This window comes from Carassius gibelio, chromosome A20 (assembly GCF_023724105.1).
Source record: "Carassius gibelio isolate Cgi1373 ecotype wild population from Czech Republic chromosome A20, carGib1.2-hapl.c, whole genome shotgun sequence".
NCBI classification, from domain to species: domain Eukaryota; kingdom Metazoa; phylum Chordata; class Actinopteri; order Cypriniformes; family Cyprinidae; genus Carassius; species Carassius gibelio.
Window position 1 is genome coordinate 19932012 of NC_068390.1, and position 22727 is coordinate 19954738.

The following is a 22727-nucleotide window of genomic DNA, read 5'->3' on the forward strand; positions in this document are numbered from 1 at the left end:
TACGGAATTATTTTTTCCTAAATTATTTGTAAATAGATAAGATTTTCACATTAAGTAATTCACAAATTCACTTAAGCATTAAATTATTCATATGGACATGCATTCACAAACCTTTTTTAATAAAATTACATTTCTACTCCATGATTAAAAACATTTGATGGAGTAGTAAAAAATAAAAAAAATTTCCCTCAGTGTTATAGATATGCCAAACTAGAGTTGCAGGGCCATGGATTACCAGACAACACATCATACAAGCGTCCATCCAATATACCTGGAGTCAGATTTTGCAGGTAGTTGTTCCTGAGGTAAAGGAAAACAAGTTCATCCTGCGTAAGGAAATGTCCAGCAGGCAGGCTGCCGAAATGGTTGATATTCAAGAATATCTGGCGAAGGTATAGATTACAAATGAAGGCTAATGGATCTAAGGTCTTCAGTCTGTTGTTTTTCAGGTACAGAGCTTCAAGTCTGAACAGAGGTCAGAGCTCTGGGAGTCAGTTCCTCCAGCTGGTTATTTTGGAAGTCTAAGCTCTCCAGATTGTTGAGTCTTCGCAGGAAGCCCATGGGTAGCTGGGTGAACGAGACAAATCTAACCTCTGGAGAGAGCTGTTTACAGGCAGACTATTTCTATTTGCATCGCCTTTACACAACGGTGTTATTCTTAAATGAATCATCGTTTTGAAGGAATCGTTTGAGAGAATCATCCAGTGAATCAAGCAGGTAATTGTTTTTAAAAGAAAAGACTGAGAGAACGGTTTTAAAATGACAGTTCACACAAAATTTTTAATTCTGTCATCATTTGCTCACCCTCAGGTTGTTCCAAACCTGTATTAGTTGAGATGAACACAGAAGAAAATATATTAAATAATGTTGGTAATCAAACAGTTTCTGGTCCCCATTGACTCCCAGAGCATTTTATTTCCCCACAGTATAGAAATAGATTATAACATGATGGCAGAATTTTCATATTTGGGTGAACTACTTCCTGAATAAGTCACAATTTCTGAACAAATAGGTTTGAGTGAATTGAGGAATGCATATTTAGTGATTAAGTGACTCACCATAGAGACTGTATGAAATATAATACCAAAACTACTCGTATCATTTCAGAAATAGTGGTAGAAAAGGCCCAATTCAGCCATAAAATCTAGCTTTGCCAATGAATGAATCAGTGGTTTTGAATGAATTAGTGTATGTTTGGATAGCTCACTCAAAAAGACTCAGTTGATTAGCTCCTGATAGAATAAATCTTTGATACTCATAAAACCAGCACTACTAATGAAAAGTCCTCACTAATGCACAGACAGACTGACCATCTCCATGGGATGCGGAAACACGGATGGGTTGATTAAATATTAGGACTGTTTTAGTTAAGTAAACATACACAAACACACACACACACACACACACACACACAAACAGCCCAAAAGCAGGTAATGTACACAGCTGTATATTATTTTGACAAGACACAACAGAAATAAGAATATACGGTCTAGTCTTGAACTTATTTTTCATGTAGAACTGATTCTGCTTTTATGACTTAAGTCAAATATTACTTTTCATAGGTTAATAATACGCAATCAAGGATTTTCCAGGTCAACATTTGGTTTAAACGCTTGTGCAGCATTGGATTTTATTAATCACTTCTTTTGAATCATTAACAACCACCAAAAAGCATGTAAATGACAATGGCAACATATCGTATTGAATAATTATAGCTAATTAAGCTATATTTACATTTACATTAATGCAACCTTCTTCCTAAAAAAATGTTTTGTGTTTCCTGTATAAACACCACATACTATTTTTAGATCATCACACATAAGGAGTCACAGGTCTTCCATCAATTAAACCTTTTTTTATTAACAATTTCACAATGTTTCAACAGTTTGTCAGTGGCAAAATGATAAAATACAGAAAATGTTTGGACCGGAGATCTTCATGTTCCACTGTGCATACAGGTTGTATCAAATTTTTGTCACAGCAATTAATAAAATGCTAAAATGTGCTCCATATTGCATCTTTGCATCATGTAGTATCAGTCTTCAATAATGCATATATTTTGAGCAGATAGTTCTGGAAAACTACTAAGTAATGCTCTTTGAAAAATATTTTTCAAAAGTGTTCTTTGATATAATGCATGATAAAAATATAATCTGTCACTAAATATTTATCAGTTTTTCCTAACAAAAATAGATTCAGATGATAGTGTAATTGAAGAGCTGAAGTATATATTCTGTTTCAAACACACACTCAGGCAAACAGTCACACTTACTGACAACCTTGCAAGGAAACCAAAAATATCTTTCGAAGTTTAAAATGCTTTTACTTAATGTTTTTTGAGGAATTGTATATTCTAGGAAGACATAAAACACCCTTAAATGACTTAGAATTGAAACTACACCCTTTAGGTGATTTATGGCTTGTTTTGTGTTAAATATTAGACCCTACCCCCTTTCCCCAGTCATTTATACTTGTGGAGTTTGGCACTTGGAAGTCCTGCCTTTTTTACCAAAAAGAACACTATGACATTCTCCGCTTTCATTGTTCCCGGATGGATTATCATCTATCCAACCTTCACCAAGGTTAACTGAAATTAAAGGAGAGGAGAGAGGGTTAAGGTCAGTGACCAAAAAAAATATATATGTATATATATTTTAAACTCATATATGGCAAACATTTCACATTCCATTCTATATTCAACCACACACAAAAGCATCAACACCACACCATCAGTTTTCAGACCCAACTTTCTCAAACTAAGCCAGACATATTTGAATTCAGCTGAACATTTACACATTTGCATGCCCACTCATATTAGTGCATCAAACACAGTATCAATATCAAAACCTGCCCTAGATACAGTACCTCACAGTGAGAACAAAATGCATTGTATAAATGCCATACTTCAAAAAACTTAAAGCCAAAGCATTAACACACAGGCACAAAAACATGCTAAGGCACCACTGTGGTTACCCCATAAACTCATCAGAAGTCTAATACATATTCATCATCCATTTCAACATCAAGAGACCAACCCCAGTCCTTCAGGCCCAACTCAATCCATCTGGAACAAAGAGTCATTCGGCCTCAAAGTCAACTTAAAAAAAATTATGGCCACCCACGCTTAAATGAAAACATACAGATAAATACAATTTATGCAATGCAAAATAAATGCAATCAGTTTTTTCTTTAAGTTTTAAAAAGATGTGACCATGACAGATCGGTATTTGCAGCTAACTTTTCTATAAAATCTGAATTTACCATGGCATTTTTGGCAGCTATTCATTCATACATATTCATCTGTGAATATCTGTGCTGTTTTATTTGCATACATAGAACAGAACAGAGAGCCAATCGTTTGTTTCAGGGCAGCACATGCATTCAGAAAACCTGAACGATAAGCAGCGATGCGCTGTACTTACTCTCCACACATAAGCAAAAGTGGGGAAGGTGAAAGGTCAAAGGTGAACAGGTCAATGAAGAATGATACGGAGCATGGGGCCAGGGCTATAAAAGGTTAGCATTATAATTTAAGCTACTGTGAACCTGTGCAACTTCACAACCAAATCTAACTTAGTGTGCCAGGTTAGCATACAGTAGGTGGCCAACCAAAATGTTGGTTCTACCGCTGTGTCTGCAAAGTGCATTTGCAGCACTATAACCTGGAGCATCTACATTTACTCTGAATAATGTCATCTTTTTCATTTTTGGGTGCACTTCTGCTTCAATCACTTTCATTTTTTTTTCCTCATAGAAAACCATTTTCCCAAAGTGACTCCAGCTTCCAAGCTCCAAATATTTATAAAAAACATAAAATTATTGTAAGTAGTCTATACAAGTTTATTTTTGGGTGACTTCTTTCTTTAAAGCGACTTGCATGTAAAGAGTAAATATAAGAAGCAACAACATTAGCAATGCTCCAATACATAGTTTTCAAAAGTTGAGCAGAAGAGTTCAAGCTAGTACAAATGTGCATGTATTAAACAGGATTTTCTTTATGATTATAGAAAGTGACTTCGTATAAATCGTTATCAATTATGCATTCAAATGTTCATGGAAGAGTGTGTTGTCAAACAATGATAAAATATCAGCCTCCTTAACACAAAACTGTGTGGTCTAACTAATGACATAAGCCCCCTTCATAATATCATAATAATATATTATTAACAGAAATGTGAGTGTCAGTATAGGTAAATGAATCTCAAATCATTTTGCGATTCCAAATGTTTCAAGAGCTGTATGTTCTTGAGAAGAAATAGGATTCATCTTAATTTTATTTTTTGAGCAGATCATTAAAATTAACATTAATGTCAACTAATATTAGAATTAAACATATACACATTTTATATAATTAAACAATTTAATATTCTGCTGTCCCCTTTGGGAGTGTGCCGAGGCCCCCTAGTGGGCCTCACCTCCTGGTTAAGAATATTTAAAACCCATAATTCTCGAGCTCTTTTGTAAGAAATGGATCTGTCAAGATGTTCTCACCTGGCCTTAGGTGAGGGCTGCTGTCGGGTGGAATGCACTTTGACGGCTCCTCTGTGTGAAAGTCTGGGGGATGAATGGGCTGACAGGTGAGGAGAGGGCTGAGGGGACAGGCCACTTGATGCTGCCTCGGAGTGGGGAGAAGGTATAGCTATGCTTGAGGAGTGGGCTATAGGTTTCCGTGGGACCCTTTTGAGCAAGCGGCTGACCCATTTCTGCTGCTCTCCTGTGGAGTTGGCCAGCAGCAGTAGCTCTTTCGCCGTGGACATGTCATAGTTCACTGGTGAAAAAAAAAGAACCAAACGGGTCAGTTACAACCTAAAATACACCATGCGGAGGTCCAAAAGTCCATATTTAAAATAAACAAAAACATTTGGAGCTCATAAAATGGCACTAACGCCATGTATAATGTTAATAACATCTATATTTTAATTCATATTTAATTTCAGTAGCAAAAATGCAAAGTTCTTCTGTGTATAACAAGCTACAGACAGTAATATAAATTAGAATTTTTTAGTGCTTTGTGAGTGTGACCCCTCCTGACCTTTGCATGGAGCTAGGACCTCTTCTTTGCGATCAATGTGGTCTTTATGGCATTTGATTCGGCAGCGCCTGCACTCCAGGGCAGGTGGGGGCTTGAAGACGTTCCACAGAGGCCTTGGACATGCTTCACAGCTAGAGGGGAAGTGGTAAAGCGTGATCACGAACTCGTGACCTTTGTGTTGGATAACCGACGACCTTTCAGCTGCTGATAAGGGTTCCATAGCAAGCTCCTCTTTCTTGCTCTCCCCCTCATTAGCATATAATATCTACAGGCAGAGCAGAAGAAGAAAGGTGAAGTTTGGGAAGATTAATCTTAAAAAACAATTATAAAACGTTTCCTGGAGGGACAAATTAAGCATGTTACCTGGAAGATGCGTGGGATTTCTCTGGGGTCTGCGCGGTACACATCTGTCTGAGTGACAGGTCTCACATGGAAGAGTTTGCTAAAAGAGGAATAAAAATAAATGGGTTGGCTAATGCTGTGCAAGAGAGCAGTAAATGTTTATGGTGTATGTAGTATGTATTATGATTTATCTATTAGAATTTATATTTTTCCCATATAAAATTTCCATCTATTTGGATTACAGAGTAAACTTAAAAAAACACACAACATCTAGGTTTATATATTTATCAATAAATCCAATTATTTTAACATTTTTAAATATTGAAAATATAATTATAAAAAAAAAAGATGCAAACAGTTTATCACAAAAACAAATATGCAGAAGTATATTTGTTTCATTTATGTATGACAGACAAATATGCAACACACAAGTTTATTAGTTTATGTTCAGCCTATGTAATTTTACAATCTTATATGAACTTGAAACCAGGGTTAATAATAAAACCAATATATACAGGTCAAATTTAGATAAGTTTATAAAAACTCACTCTATATCCAGAATCATGAATGGGCTGGACTGCTCTCTGTCTTGCTCTGAGTCATAAAACAGGATCTTCTTGCTGCTTACCACCACATACTGCAATTTACACAGAGACACACACACAGACGATCAGAGAGGGCTTGTTGTTATTTGTGACATGTGAGTGTGTATATCTAAACCTTTACCTTCTTTTCCCATCCAAACCGTTTGGTATTTCTGGTAGGCAGTGAGAGCCATCCCTCAAGACTAGAATCTGTGGTAAAAGAAAACCAGAAGAGTGTTTTACAAATTCAATAATTATTTACAGGTTTTGTCAAACTGAAAATGACCAAGCAGGTTGATTTCTCTTCAAGGAATTTCAAGCCTTCAAAACCGTCTTTCCCAGGTGCACAATGAAACCTGTACTGGGGTCTCTTGGAATAAAAATGTTTTAGTAGTGTTACTGGAGTTTCAAAAAACACACATGGTGGTCAGTGTTATTATGTGCAAAATTATGGCAGCAATCCGGCATGGCCGTGTATCAATACACACCTACTTTGAGCTCCGTTGGTATGTGAAGGACATGGACTCAGAGGTGTGTGAGTGTGTGATGCGTACTACAACGGCATCATGGTGAGAGTGAAAGAAGAATGAAGGAAAAGAAACAAAAGGATGCATAAATTCAGTTTGCCATTGTGTCCAGGGGAAGACAGGAATTTTAAAAAGTGTGGGAGAAGTACACAAAAAAGAAAGACAGAGTGAAATGGAAAACGGGTAAAAGAGAAAAACAGTAGCAGTTACGTATTGATTATGTGTGTCAGCGGATAATCAGGGAAAAAATATATATGGATGCATGGATGGATGGATCTGAAGCCCATCCCTAGCATCAATTATAGCATAAATTACCACATCCTGTGCTTGATGGGTCATAACCTGGATAGTTACCTGGATACGCGTCATCACCCTCCAGCTCGTTGCTGCTGATAATGGGGGTTTCCAGAGAATGAACGCTGAGAGAAGTGAGCTGACCGCGCAGACGCTCAATATCACTGTCTTTACTGTCCAGGGCCATCTGCATCTCCAGTCGCACCTGAGAGTCCTCTGCTAACGTCTAAAAACAGACAACACTTAATGTGTGCTTTATATATGTATGCAGAACGGTGGCTAGGTTTTCTGGTGGTTACATTTCATTTGAAATATATTTAATGTCACTCACAGCCTGCATTTCACTGATTTCTTTCTGGTGTTTAATGATTAAGTTGTCGAGTTTTTCTTTCTCATTGCGGAGCTGCAACTGCAGTTGTCTGTTCTCCTTCTCCTTCCTGCGGATGTCAGTGATGTTGCCTTTCTGCGGCCTGACATCGGTCTTCTTCATTACCTCTGCCAGTTTGTTTATGGTCTACAATTCAAGCATTTGATCAGATTTACCGGAGACATGCTAATAACACCTTTTTTAAGCTATCCAAACAATCTTGTAACATGTACATGTTTACTGCAGTTAAAAGCCAAACACACCTGATTCTTGAGGGTTCTCTCAGACTCTATCTGCTTCTCCAAGGACAGGATCATAGATTTCGTCTTTTTATCTTCTTCTCTGAGCCTCTCTAGCTCTGTGTAAACACATTTATAAATGTTAGATTTAGATTCACCTTTATTGTCATTATGCAGAGTACAAGTACAGAGCTAATGAAATGCAGTTAGCAGCTAACCAGAAGTGCAAGGATATAGTGTTTTATATACATATAAGTGCAGAGTGAGTGAAGCTATGATTTACAGAATGTACAGTGGAGTTGCTATATACAGTATTAAGCAGAGTACATACAGAATATAAATAGGAATGCAATGTGAGGATTATGTACATTATGAACAGCAGAAATGTAGGGTTATATGTACATTACAGCACATGTATGGAGCACATACAGCACATATTATGGACATTATAACATCATCCAATCATATTATTATATTATTAACAGGAATTCAGCAGGAATACTCACTATGCTGTAGGTGTTTGAGCTGATGGTTGAGCTCTTCTTTCTCATTAGCCAGGTTCCCAACATCCACAGTCAGTGTGCGGTTCGATTCCTCCAGCTGGTATAACACAAAAGATTTTTAATTCATTAATATGAATGAATGTTAATGTTGTGTGCACAGAGTAATTCATATTTGTTATATATGAATAATTATGAAATAAATACATTCTTATACTCGCTCTAATTCTCACCGAGCTGATGGTATTGTCCTTTTCGCTAAGTTCCTGCCGATGTCTGGCAATCATGTCTTTGATCTCCAGCTCCTTCATGATCTTTTCTTTCTCCAGGTCCGAGTATTGCTCCTCAGCGATGGAGCGCGCCAACTGTTCGGAGTCTGCCTTTGTCAGGCTCAGCCCCAGCTGGGTAGCCAAGGAGTCCCTATATAAACATACATAAAACCAGTTTGTATTTTAACAGGAATTCAGTGTGCTGTAAGACATCCATGCATAAAACTTATTATCCCTTCCTTCATTTTTTAAATACCTGTATCTATTTACCTCTTGTTTCATCTAGCCTTATTCTAACTGGTATGGTTTCAAATGCAAATTGCTCTTTCTCTTTACTGAGAAAATGCTCTGCTTATATCGCTCAACTGTGATTTTCCTTTACGAGGCACTCAGTCTATGATGTGAAATACACTAGCATATAGATGGTTTCAAAGCCAAAAGTCAAGGGCCAAAAGCCAAGAAACCCCAATTTCCATTTTTCTATTTAATTTAATCTTAAATCTACATTTTGTAACGTTCTTCTAGCGGTTAAAGCATAAAACTACAAGTTACTTGTTTAGAAACATTGTTTAGGTCCTTACATGAGTTCTGTGTATCTATCTAATGGATCATGATTACAGGTGATTGCGTAAAAAAAACAAAAAAAACAAGATGAGTCATTTTCATATGTCCCGCCATCCTGTTTCAATAGCAAATACACACCTCTCTTCCTGCAGGTCCTCTATTCTATGCTGAGCATCACTGTAGAGTTTAGCCTTTTCATCAGCGTCCTCCTTCAGCTCTCTAATTTGAGTTTTATAAAGTTTCTGAAATCAAGGAAAAACTATTTATTTCAAAATAAATATGAGAACAGATACACTATCCAACCTAAGTACATCCCCTCCACACATTCACCAACAAAATATGTGAAGACATACTGTGAAGTTCTGCTCTGCATCCAACTGGTCCTTCAGCTCTTTCAGCTGTATGTCAGCTTCTTCTCTCTCCCTGATTGGAAACAGAGAAGAGAGACCTTTTTCTTGCATCCATCATATACGTGTGTGCTATGCATTATTATGCTTATTTTGTGAGTTAAAGAGCGATAACTTTGTGAGATAAAGCGATAAGTTTTATTAATCATTCTAATTCCACGAGAATAGTGACATTTTACAACTACTGTATAAAGACAATGACAAAGAAGAATAATATAAATGGAACATACAGTACATCAGCAACCCTAACTCACCTGCGTAGTTCCTGGATTTGTTTCTCCAGACTGAATTTGAGCTCCAGCAGATGGTTGAGCTCTTGTTTGAGCTGTTTCTCAGAGGAGCGCAGGGTGCTGATCTCCTGCCTCTGTACATGGAGATCTGCCTTAAACAGAGTCTTCTTCTGAGTCTCCTGCTGCACACGCACACTCAGCACCTCCATCTGCCACACACACACACAACAAAAAAGACTGGATTTTATTTCTTGGACTCTCCACAGACCATCTGATACATATATGTAACTTCATGTAATGCCTTTCATTTTTAATTGTGTGTGATATTTTAAATAGGTTGCAAAAATAGTGCCGAAAACAAGCAAAAATTAAACGTATTACAAAGCATATAGTGTGACAATTAAAAACTGTATTAAATAATTAAAATTCAAACATCAGACAGATCCAGTCATGCAAGAAGAACAGTCGGAAAGGTGTACCTCTTCAGTGAGTTTTTCTTTGAGCGAGCGGAGCTCCTGAAGCTCTTGTCTGGCTTGCTTGTAGTCACAGTCTAATACTGAGTTTTCCTTCTCCAACTGCATCAGTCGGTTTTCCAACTGTTGCTTCGCTGATCGGTCTTCAAGCAGCTTATGTTCCATATCTGTCACACAAACACACAGCATAACCAAACTCTGAACGAGCCAAAGGCTTGTACTGCATACATTGGAAAGATTTACTCAGCTAGAACAGAAAAAATGGAAAATTCATTTTGGAATGAGGAAAATATTTTGTTTTCATACAGGGGTAAATGCAAGGCACTTCCAAAAGAATCATGTAAATCTTCTGATGTCCTAGCAAAGATTAAATGCTCAAGTGTTTTGTTGCGTCTCTAAATTTTCTCTCGAACTTAATTTGGACAACAGTTTTATATCTATTCCAGGTTTGTTTTAAGAGCAGAAACTGGGCTTTTTTCCCAGAGATAATGAATGAGTACCTTAGATAAACCTTGCCCCCCCTCACTCTAAACTGCACTCCCCTATTTATTTATTTTTTTATTTGTAGTGAAATTTGTCCACATATACATGTGAGTTTTAAATTAAGAGTCAGCCGTGTCATTTTACCTTTCAGTTCCTCAGACTTGGCCTCTTCGATGGATTGGTTGATTTTGTTGTTGTCGATCAATCTGGCTTTAGTGGCTTTATGCTCTGCCTCCTCCTGCTCCAGACTCTGCTGAAGGACTTTGAGTTTGAAGGAGAAATCGATCTCCTGCTTGCTCTTATCCTACGGGTGAAGGGGACAACATTAATAGGGGTTTCACAAAAATACATATAACCATACACACACCATGTGCTGAGAACTTGAATCATTCAGTCTCCTGCTAAAACACACACACCCACACACACACACCTTTTCCAGGGCAGTGAGATCCTCCTGTAACTGTCTTTTCTCTGCTTCAGCCTTTGATAAAGAACTCTTTATGTACTTCAACTCGTCTTCCAGTCCAGAGACACGGCCTGAAAATTTAAATTAAAGAAAGACAGGCAGGTATAAACACAAAAACAAAGTTGAAGTAAAAGGTCAGAAATTCTAGTAAATATTAAATGTTAAACTTCTCATAAAACAATTCAAATCCTTGGTAGTTTTTTGTTGTTGTTGTATTATTATTATTACTTTGTCAATTTCCCAAAAAATTTTCATTTCAAATGTTTTTTTATTGTTATTATTTTGTGGTGGAAATTATATTGTAAGTACTATCAGAATAAAAATGGATCAAATTAAACTTAAAATGAATACAATATTTTTTTACTGTATTCTTAATTTATTTGACTTCGCAATTCATAAAAAAAAATAAACCTAAAATTATTTTTGACAAAACTTGTGGCAAAATCATTTATCATGGTGGAAAAAAATGAGGGAGAGTTGTAATTTGACAAAAAAAATTGAAAAAAAACCCTGGATATAAATTATTTGCACACATTAAATATTTTGTGGTTCATGGTGTGTTTATTTCACTATTTGTTTAGCTTGGAATTTTCATATTTTAAGATTACGGTCTTAAGGTCCGTTCACACCAAGAACGATAACTATAAAGATAACACCAGCGGACGATATTGTCCATTAACAAAAATTGATGAAGGCATGACAAGTTTCACCTGCGGAAACAAATCCTTTAGATTTAATAGACAAAACTGAAAACACGACACAGAGGAGATATTTCTTGTTTGTTCCAGTGCTGGAATCGTTTCTCACATTCTTGTATCCAGTTGTTTTCATGCACCTTGTGAGTGGTAAAGTTGCTCCAGATCCTACCTCATAATGAATATAAACAGGCATAGACACATGTACTTACCTTGTAGGTCATTGATAGTCTCTGAGCCGAGGCATCTCTCTCGCTTCTCCACCTCCAGTGAGGTTTGCAGGCTCAGTTTCTCCTGTTCCAGACCCTGCCGGTTGCTCTCCAGCTGGGCCAGACGCTCCTGAAGCTCCCTGAGAGAGATATCCAGCTGCTGCGACTGTCTCAAAGCCTCGGCCTGGGACTTCCTCAGTCGCTCAGACTCCTCCACCTCAGCCTGAAGCTTAGCATTCACCTCCTCCAACTAAAACCATATTCATTATCAGAGTGTCTTTTGTTCTTTCATTATATCCCTAAAACATTTGTAAAGTAATAGTTAATGCTCTGAGGTTAATGATCAGATAAAGTTTTGCTCAGGGACCCACCTGTCTTTCCAGGTGAATGTTCTTCTCGGCAGAGATATGAGAGTTCTGGTTCTTCTTCTTCAGCTCAGCTAGCTGCTCTTTCAGGCTGCTCACTGCAGTAGAGAGAAATGCAAAATATGTTGACATCACAACATCAGCAGAGCAGAACTAATACTTTCTAGATGGGTTAGTACTGAGAAAATCGGGTAGGAATTTTGGGTCAGTGCTTTGGGAATCAAGAATGTCAGTAATACAGTGTCAGGATTAATTAGAAAAACGTCACTATTCAACAACCAAAAACGGCAAAGAAGATGCACCTGAAACAGCATATATATCATGGAAAAATCATGCAATAAAAAGAATATTGAGTAATACTGAATGCTAGTTGAAGACGGAATAATCCATCAGGTATAAAGCAAATTATGATCATAATTTTAACTCAGTGTAGTCACTGTTCAAATGAATCACAATGTATTGCCATTGGTTGAGAGTTTCTATCTGCTGTTCTCACCCTCATTCTCAAGCAGACGCTTTCTGTCCGTTTCTAGTCCAGCTTTTCTTATGCTCTGAGAACGCTGGTGCGTCAACAAAGCCTTATCTCTCTCCAGTTCCCTCAGTGTGTCTTCCACCGCCTGTCTCACATTCACCTACAAACAAGAGACAAACAGCTAGAGGAGCTTGAAGAAAGCTGCACTTTGTTTCTGAACAGTTTTGAATTGATGGCCTTTGTAGGGTGAGCGCAATTTAAAACTGTGTCTTACTTCTTCTTCAAGCTCTTTGGACAACTTCTCCAGACGCTGATTTGCTGTTCTGTTGAGGCACAACACGGTTTAAATGTGTTGTATAAGTTAAGATATATAATTGTTATGAATTTGGTTATATGGTATATGAAGACAAAAATGTGTACAATGACATGGGTACTACAAAGTAAAGATGGTTTATGAGGACACTTCTTGTGTCCCTGTAAAACAAAAGGCTTAAAAAAAAAAAAAAAAAAACATAAAAAAACAAAGAAAAGTTTTTCTGAAAAGTTTTCTGTAAGGGGTAGGTTTAAGTCTAGGATTGAAATATGAATGGTTCTGGTATATTTTAGAATTTCAATTCATCTTTCCACTTAAATTGTCATGTTGGTTAAATCATTTTTTAAAAAGTTGTATTAAATAACAAAATAACAAAATGCAAAAAAAAAAGTTTGTTCTTATTTGGATCCCATTGTATGTTTATGAGTATTTGTACCTGTATTTATTTTCCAGTTCCTCCTTTGCTTGCATCTCATTTTTGACTTTTTCTTCCAACTTTTTCAGCCTCTTCTGCAGGTCACTGGACTAGGGACATGCACATAATGCAAAAGTCATCAAAAAACGGATGCAAAGTTGTTTTTACATTCTATTAAAAGCAGCAATTACCTAAATAAATGTAGAGAAACACTCCAATGCAGAGTAATGGCACTAAAAAAAATTTATGATAAATTCTTCTGCAGAACAAGTCATATAAGCATCTGTTTTAGAAATCTAACTGCCAATTTTGTGCCACCCACTATTACAGGGCAAAATTCCCCAAACTTTTTGCCTCATGTATGCTAACAGCTCTATCAGTAAGGCTCAAATACCCCTTCATTAATATAAAACCAGAAATATGTTCTTTAATTCATATTATAGTGTTTATCATTTAACATTCATCAATAAAATGAAAAAAGTCAGTAATATTATAAAAAAAAAAAAAATGCACCTCTGCTTGTGTTAAGTTATGATCCTCATTGACACTCTCAGCACTAGTGTCCCCTTCTGAACACTTATTGTTTTGATTTAACAATCTGAAAGAGATAGAAAGAACATTACGCTAAACATTCCACTCTTCTCTGCTAGCTTCGTCCTTGTTTACTCTGCAGCAAAGCCACTTTGAGCTTTCACAAATCAATGCAAGATGAAAAATGGAAGACAGAATGGAGAATACGTCAGAAAGAGAGAGAGGGAACAAGAATGAGAGAGGAAATTAAAATCTCAAAGCAATTATTCAATAACAATCTCCTTAACTCAGCCAGCGGCCCATGTGGCTTCACTCAGCGACCCTGGAGAAACTGAGAAAGAAAGGGAGGAAACAGTGAAAGGAAAGGGAAAAAGGAGGGAATTGTGATGGAACAAATACAGCACTCATTCACGGTTAGCATAATCATCATGCAAAAATACTGTACATCCTGTCTCTATCAATCCATAACAGGAGCTTGCTGTCGTTTTACAACTCTTTACAGTGTTCATCTGTGAGAGAACAAGATACCTGTGTAAAAGTCAAACAGACCTACACTGTCTGAAAGGTGGGCTTTAAACTCTTTCGGTCTTAGATTTCACCATTTTTTTTTATTCATCTCTACTCTAGATATAAATTTTTTACAGTCATAGAAACTCTTTAAAAAAAGTGATATCCCTACTGGCATAGTAAGAAAACTCACGGAAATCAATATAACAGTAAAAAGCCATGGCTTTGTTTTTTTTTTATATATAATTTTCTAGTTATGCTCGAGTCAAAAATATTTCATAGAAACTGTTATTTCTAAGTGCAAAACTCTTAAAATCTTTGAGTAATCATGAACGCCTGGAAAAAGTATTGAAATTCATTGGTCAAAAGGGACTTTTTGAATCCTTTTTCCACACAGGTCAGTTATATTAAATTGCCATATTATGCAACAAACCAATTTGTAATACAAAGTAACAATATTTGACATTATAATACAATAAATTCAATAGCCACAGTCACAAATAATATACAAAAATGCACACATTTTTACACTTACTGGTCCTCCCTGAAATAGGTGAAGCCCACAAATGGTAGCTGATTTCCTGCGAAAGCACGGGGAGGGGGGAAGGTCTCGGTTCCTAGCGGATCATCCTTTATATCCTCATCAAAGTTACTGGTGTCAACATCACTACTCAGCTCCGGCACCACTGGAGCCATTGCTGAGAGACAGAGAGAGAGAGAGAGAGAGAGAGAGAGGGGGAGGGATGAGAGAATACTGTAAAAGATTTGAACAAAAGTGATGTGTTGTGTTTGAGTGCTTGTGTGTGAGAGAGGCTCACAGTAAAAGGCTCAGTGTGTGTAGCACACAAAGCAGACACTGTACTGAAGGGAAGAGTGGCATGTATGATTTGCTAAGCTGGCCAGTGCTTACTCACTACCTCCTGTGCACACACACGTTCATGCTCACTAACACATCCAAAACACTCCCTGCTTCTTGAGAGAACGTGCTGAGCACACTCGGAGAACATGTGTCAGACATCTCCTGGGGACAGGCTGCATTCAAACTCTCCACAGCCAAAAGAAAACAGACAGAGGTGTTCGATCTTTGTGCTTTAAGTTTAGCTTTTGAATTAGAGGGGGATAATTCATTCATAATCCACATTATGTCCAAACACTGACAAAACGGCATTCATTTCATTAATTAAAAACACAAAGGTTTTTTTGGAAAAACTGAATTCTTAGGTTACTACATGGGTTGGTTACTGTACTTTATGAATTTGTTTAATATATGCATTTTGCACTCCTACACACTTAAATTAAATAAATCATTATCATTTATCCTTTAATATCTCCATATGGCAATACATAGATAAATGAATAGATAAATATATAGATAAATGAATGATGCTCAGTTTCCCAGAATGCCCCTTGATCCCACTGCTAATAACAGACTACTGTGGAGGCAGAGAGAAAGCAAATAGAGTATGTGCATTTGGGCATCACTGGAGCGAGGGACAGAGAGAGGAAGAGAAAACGAGTCCAACTCTGTGGTTTTGAAGCTCTTCTCTCATTAGTAACTGTGTATTGGCCACATGTTGGGTTCCACCCTTACTGAAACCAACCCCATACCCCCGTAACCCTGTCCCAAACACCACACCCCCTAAAAGAAGCACATCACTCCTCCACACTGCACAACACAGAAGACAGCAAAAAAATGATGTTGCTGTAACACCACGCTTTGCTTTTTTTTATCATATTACATCACATAATTATGCTTTATAATATACATCAATTAAGCCAAGATACATTATGGTTACCAAGACAAACACATCTAAACAGGTCAGTTGTAATTATATATCAATAAAACAGTCAGTGGGTAGAAACCACAAAGAAGATTTCAGCACAAAGTAAATGCAAGAATATGCATGCATGACTGAAATGGCTTTCTCAGAAGCATAAAATGAGGGTGTGAAATTAATGTTTGCATTTGTCTGGAGAAATATATGAGCAGCAATTTCAGGAAATTTAAAAGCTGTGCTCCAAAACCCCAAATTCATAATCTGATCATATAAGAATGACTCAAGACATGAACCAATGCAAGACTTCAGTACATTCCCTAGACATCTACTGTATACTGTTATCATTCTGTACACATGCATAATGTTACAGACTAGTAAGTGAATAATATTGATCTGATAGTTATAAGTAGATAGATAAATAATTATCATGAGTAAATGTGAATTTCACAGATCAGCCACACACACTCAGAGGCTTACTGTCTCGTATGGTGTCGAAGGTCCACTGGTCGTTCTTGAAGAAGGGGTGACATTTTATTTCATCCACTCCAGTACGGCCGAGCCTCACCTCCCTGAACATAGCAAAACACTGGTCAGCAAACCAAACAGAGAACCACAAACACACTCACTAATCCGTTAAGTGACGTTTGTGTGTGTGTGAGACTGGAACATCCAACAGTGAGTGGCTGACGGGAAACGGAGTTGAGGAGCGAAAGTGTCACACACAGCAACATCCCAAAATTATGAAAGGTCATTCCCCTCCCATTCCTTGCATCTGGATCAGAGGGGTGCAGCAGTTTAGATTGCCACGTGTGGGACATTCCTGCAGCCAGAATGCAAAGGGAGGGGTGTGTGTGTGTTCTGCTTTTACATGAAAACATAAAGCCCCTCTCTGAATAATTGATCAGGAATACTTGCATGTTTGTGCATGTGAGAGGGAGGACAAAGAGGAAAAAGACAGTAATAAGAAAAACAGATTGAAGTTGTCAGGCTGAAAGAGTGACAAGGCATTAAGAATAAATTTAGTAGAAGCATTGGAACATGAAGTTGATGTTTTACCAGCGATTGATTTTTTTTTGCATAAAATGATGTAGACAGGTACATAATTTTAACAAAGGCTTTAGTTGATTTCATTTACTATACACTGATTTTTTTTCTTGTTTGTTACGCTTATGCTCTTCAAGGCTGCATTTATTTGATCAATCTTACAGTACAATACAGTGATCAAAACTGTATTTCTTTTTTTTCTATTTAAATATATTTGAATGGCTTTCTATTTGAACATAGCTGAAAGCTGAATAAAGCTGATTTTTCAACAGTGTCACATGATCCTTTAGGAATCATTTCTAATATGCTGATTTCATATTATTATCAATGTTTAAAATGGTTATGCAGCTTAATATGTTTGTGGAAAGTAATACATTTCCCCCTGAGGATTCTTAAACAAATTAAGACATTATTAAAAATGTCTTTGTCACTTAATATTGACACTATAAATATTGTCACTTTTGATCAATATAAGGTGCCCTTGCTGAATAGAAGTATTAATAAAAAAATGTTTACAAAAATTGAACCCAAACTTTTAAACAATAGTGTATTTTTCATGTGACAATAAAAATAATGAAAAACTGATACAAAAAAAATTATATGAAGTATAGCTATTTTATAATTTACTTAATTACTTAATCATTAAGTCATAATTGTTTGTTTTGCAATAAAAGTAAGCACTATTTTAAACTGAATGGAAAGTTTTTATTTATATTATCGATGGTCACAATTTATTTAACATTAAGGGCAAAATAACTATCGGCCAACTTCAAAAAAAAAAAAAACATCACATCTCAGGATAGTAGGGGACTACTGTTTTAAAGAGGTTACTCAATCTAAATCACTGTTTTTCTCTCTCACCTGTCAGACAGAAAGGCACAGATGAGGTCTTTGGCCTTCTTTGACATTTCGATATCCTCTGGGAAAGTTAAGCTGTTTTTATGATCCATGATCTTTCCGTAGGTGCCCACCAGGGACTCGGCATAAAACGGTGTGTCACCTGCCAACATTGACAGAAGATTGAACAAAGGATGGTAAGACCAATAAGGTGAAAGTATAGGAGAGAGTGCAGATGAAGTTGCTGCTACTCACCCACTAGCAGCTCATAAATGAAAACGCCAACAGACCACCAGTCACACTCCCTTCCATAGTAGCCTGTTCCTCCTTGTGACATCAAAACCTCTGGGGAAATGTAATCAGGAGTCCCGACAGCAGTGTCACAGCGGACCATACCGGACTAAACACATATACAGATGCAACGACATAAATAACCATTCAAAACACAGGTTCATTTAATTTTGATAGAATATAAGATGGAAAAAATTGCACATTTCAGCTTAAAAAAAAATCGTAATAAATTAATTAAGAGAGCATAATAATTCAGGCTGCACTACATGATCTAACCACAAGATGGTAGTGAAGAAAAGATTATCTTAGCATGGGGGATTTCTGCAGCCTACATGCAAAAATAATTTTTTCAGCCAAGTTTCCTGTCCTAAAATAGTCATTACACTATGATTTGTGACAAACTAACTGCAATATTGTTATACATTTTGCATTGTAGACTTATGAACCCAAAACACACCGAGTCCATTTTCATGCATGTTCCAAAGTCGGCGAGTTTAAGGTGTCCGTTGCAGTCAAGCAACATGTTGTCTGGTTTGATGTCTCGGTGGATGAAGCCCAGAGAATGGATGGCATCCAGTGCCAGCACCACTTCTGCCGTGTAGAATCGAGCCCACTCTTCTGGGATGTCGTAGTTGCTGGTCAGAGTCACCAGGTCTCCACCGGCCATGAACTCCATCACCAAATAAAGGTACTTCACATCTTGGAATGCACAGTAGAGCTATGTTAACAGAAAGAGAGCGTGAGGCCAACAGGTTTCACAATACTTGATTCCAATTGCAAGACCACAGCTATATTAAATATCTTATTGAACATAGTGCTTTATTTAGTAATCACTGTTCATTTAAAAACATAGTTATTATGTAATAATTTATTCTTATATTTCATATTTCTTTAATAATTAATTGCTTTCAAATTATCATACATATTAAAATAAATATTAGAAACAAAGTTCAATACAGAAGGGACATGCAGTCTTATTACATTAATGTAATTATATTTATATGTATTATTATAACAGTCCATCATAGAGAACACATTTTGTTGATGTTTTTTTAATTATGTTTCATTTTGTTTAATTCAATCAACTTTACATCAGCAATTCTGTTAGGTTTCAAGGTCTAATGAGCAGATCTGATATTTCTTGTCTTGTCTATTTACATTAGTGAGTGTCAACTGACGTGTTACAGTACTACAACATGTGCAGGTGCATCCTGTGAGGTGCAAGCATTCAAACACAGCCGCCTGTCAGTCAGACAGCACTCGGTTTGCATTTTTAACATTTTATCAACAACTTCGTATTGAAGTACTGGTAATTTTGACATCCCCTAAATGTGATTATTTACTTATTATTTAATATTTGAACAGTGCCTTTATATGCACTCTGTTAATGTTTTTTTCTTCTTTCTTTCAGCTTGTGGAGCTTCCCAAATATAGATGCAGTTCTCAAACATCCTCTAGTGTTGTCACGGTACCAAAATTTCAGTATTCGGTACCAATACCAGTGAAAATCCACCATTCTCGGTACCAATTTCGGTACCAAAGCAAAACACAAAAACATGCCAATTAAAAATCTGTACTATACTTTCATTTAAATCCAAACTGTGCACATATTTAATTGTAAAGGTTTTTTTATTTTTATTTTAAAGCCAAGAAAGCCCATAGGCTAACTGATTTTCTGACTGATATGACACAATGTTAACTATTTGTACATTCTCTAACAAACATATTTTAGATTCATAATTCATTTAAAAGACTAAATTTAAAAATAGTAAATACCACCATGTTCTCCTTTTTTTTACCCTAATATAAGTGATAGGAGCATTAAATAGTTAATAAAGATACTTAATTCTAATTATTTTAGCGTTAGCCGCGTTTATGCTAACAATTAACTACTGTACTCTAATAACAGTGTTCATTTAAACCCAACATTCAAATTAAAATATTTAATTTTATTCATAACAGAAGCAATGTTGACAAGGTATTCAGTACCACCGGTACTAAAAAAGACTGTACTGTAACATTATAATTTTTTTTTTTTTGTTACCGACTTTGTACCGAAGGTTCCGGGACTTTTTAAAACACTACTCTAGTACACACATCACAAAAAAGTACCGCACAGGCATTTCTTTTGCCGCGTTTCCACCGAAATTACCCGGAACATTTTTACCAGGAACTTTTTTTCCCCCCAGACCTGTTGCCTTCTGCGTTTCCACCGCGGTGTAAAGTACCGGGAAGATTAGGCAAATGACTGGTGACGTAGGTCCATGCGCGTTTCTCGATACAAAGTACCGCTGATTTAAAAAAAAAAAAAGTACGCTGATTTTGGACGTGCATCATTGGTAGTTAGTTCAGACTTTGTGCATTCGACTGGGGAGTGTGATGTCCACGACGCAAGTCCGGTAAATCTATAAACAGCAGCGTTCTTGATAACTTCAGTCAGCTCGTCTTGGCTACTGCAATTTTCCTTACTGTGTATTTACAATAAAACAAAATAGGATATCAAATACCACTGCCTCCTTTGGTTTTCATTTAAGCATAATAACAGCTGCAGAAATGTACTTAGTTCAGGGATATGTGTATATGCAGCCATTACAATGAAACGAAAAATTTGCCTTTTTTATTTTCATTTTAACATATGGATAAATTGAATACAGACCAAAGAAAACCTGTTAGATTGACCCCGCAGCCGAATTATATTTTATGTTTTACCACTAAAGACACATCAGAGCCAGCGGCACACATCAGAAGGTCTATCCCAGGAGAGGCTGCTCTCTGCGGATACATGAGGACTGAGCTTCCGCTGATCGAGTGGAGCTCACCGTCTCAGAGATCGGCGAAACACATTTTTAAATAGGCGCTGTCTTTATAAATAAACCACAGATTTGAGTTTTAAACAACCACAGTCTCGCCTGAAATACTTTTAAAATTACATTTCATGACACAATAACAGTAATATTTGAAAATTATCCAAATAAATGGTGTTTGAACTCAACCAATGCTGCGTGAACTCAGATGGCTTTGGCTACAGCAATTTTTCCCTCAGTATATTTACAATAACACAAAATAGTATATAAAATACTACTGCCTCCTTTCGTTTTCATTTAAACATAATAACAGCTGCAGAAATGTACTTACTTCAGGGATATGTGTAACGTTATATACAGCCAATACAATAAAAAACGAAATATTATAGACTTGCCTTTTTTATTTTCATTTTAACATATAGGTCAATTGAATACAGACCAAAGAAAACCTGTTAGATTTACCCCGCAGCTGAATTATATGTTATGTTTAACCACTAAAGACACATCAGAGCCAGCGGCACATATCATAAGGTCTATCCAAGGTGAGGCTGCTTCTCAGCGGATAGATGATCACTGACCTCCCGCTGATTGCGTGGAGCTCACCGTCTCAGAGATCGGCGAAACACATTTTTAAATAGGCGCTGTCTTTATAAATAAACAAAAGATTTGAGTTTTAAACAACAACATTCTCGCCTGAAATACTTTTAAAATTACATTTCATGACACAGTAACAGTAATATTTTGAAAATGTTGATCTGAATAAATGGTGGTTGAACTCAACCAATCAGGATGTTTAGCGCCAAAGTCCCGCCCCCGAAAGTTCCTGAACTTTGAAAAAGTACCACCTCGCCAGCAGGGACTTTCTGAGGGGCATTTTTTTACCCGGAACTTTATTTAGTTCCTGGTTCCTGCGGTGGAAACACACCAAGTACCAGGCCAAAGTCCCTAGTTCCTGGGTAAAGTTCCTGCGGTGGAAACGCGGCTTATATATGAGAAGGAATCCCACCTGAACTATCCAAGGACTCTTGGAGAATGCCATGATGTCACGCTCCTCCCAGAAGAAGGCGGAGTCAGAGCGCTTGACCATCTCAAACTTGCTGAGCTGCTTCATGGCATACACTTGTTGGGATGCTTTGTGTCGTACCTACATGCACATATGTGAATTAACATCAGAAACCAGATCCATGTAATTACTTAATGAAACTACACACATTCTGCAATACGTTGCTTTATAGGCTAGTGACAATGCCCCTGAATTTTCGAGATACCCCTACCGGAGGTAGAACTAAACCCAACAATGTTTTTCCTCATCTCTAAGGTCTCCCATATATGAAATGGATTCTTGGCTAAAAATATTTTACTGCTAAGATTGTTAAATTAACAGATATTGTTATACACCACAAAACCAATAAAGGACTAAAATATAGCCTGTCCGTATGGGAGTTAAGGCATATAAACTAATGCAGATCAATCACACAAGCTCTGAGAGCTTTGAAACTTGACATGTTTGTAGTCAGGAAGTTGATTTAACTACTAGAAAAGACTGGATGTGAATATCTTGATGTATGGAATAAATAGACACATGTAAACACATATCTAAAATAAGCGGACATGCACAAATTTAATATCTATGCAGAATGTTTTCATTTACTTTGTGCTTGCTTTGCCTGGCATTATCATAGAAACACA

The 22727-nt window shown here is 36.8% G+C and overlaps 1 protein-coding gene across 1 annotated transcript in view; it reads right to left on the reverse strand.

Moving 5' to 3' along the window:
- Positions 1-1840: 1840 nt before the first annotated feature.
- LOC127938668 (rho-associated protein kinase 2) overlaps positions 1841-22727 on the reverse strand; it is a 35475-nt gene continuing 14588 nt past the window's right edge. The window contains exons 4-32 of the mRNA XM_052535452.1: positions 22045-22182; positions 18692-18952; positions 18199-18343; positions 17968-18106; positions 16540-16631; positions 14820-14982; positions 13760-13844; positions 13268-13356; positions 12793-12841; positions 12543-12678; positions 12053-12144; positions 11685-11931; positions 10742-10848; positions 10456-10615; positions 9835-9995; positions 9380-9564; positions 9072-9141; positions 8857-8960; positions 8119-8305; positions 7892-7985; positions 7410-7504; positions 7111-7293; positions 6840-7005; positions 6101-6168; positions 5923-6011; positions 5396-5474; positions 5033-5297; positions 4492-4768; positions 1841-2587 (exon numbers count right to left, since the gene is read on the reverse strand). Coding sequence (XP_052391412.1) covers positions 2584-2587; positions 4492-4768; positions 5033-5297; positions 5396-5474; positions 5923-6011; positions 6101-6168; positions 6840-7005; positions 7111-7293; positions 7410-7504; positions 7892-7985; positions 8119-8305; positions 8857-8960; positions 9072-9141; positions 9380-9564; positions 9835-9995; positions 10456-10615; positions 10742-10848; positions 11685-11931; positions 12053-12144; positions 12543-12678; positions 12793-12841; positions 13268-13356; positions 13760-13844; positions 14820-14982; positions 16540-16631; positions 17968-18106; positions 18199-18343; positions 18692-18952; positions 22045-22182 — 3930 coding nt within the window. The 3' untranslated portion in view covers positions 1841-2583. The remainder of the gene's footprint in view (positions 2588-4491; positions 4769-5032; positions 5298-5395; positions 5475-5922; positions 6012-6100; positions 6169-6839; positions 7006-7110; positions 7294-7409; positions 7505-7891; positions 7986-8118; positions 8306-8856; positions 8961-9071; positions 9142-9379; positions 9565-9834; positions 9996-10455; positions 10616-10741; positions 10849-11684; positions 11932-12052; positions 12145-12542; positions 12679-12792; positions 12842-13267; positions 13357-13759; positions 13845-14819; positions 14983-16539; positions 16632-17967; positions 18107-18198; positions 18344-18691; positions 18953-22044; positions 22183-22727) is intronic.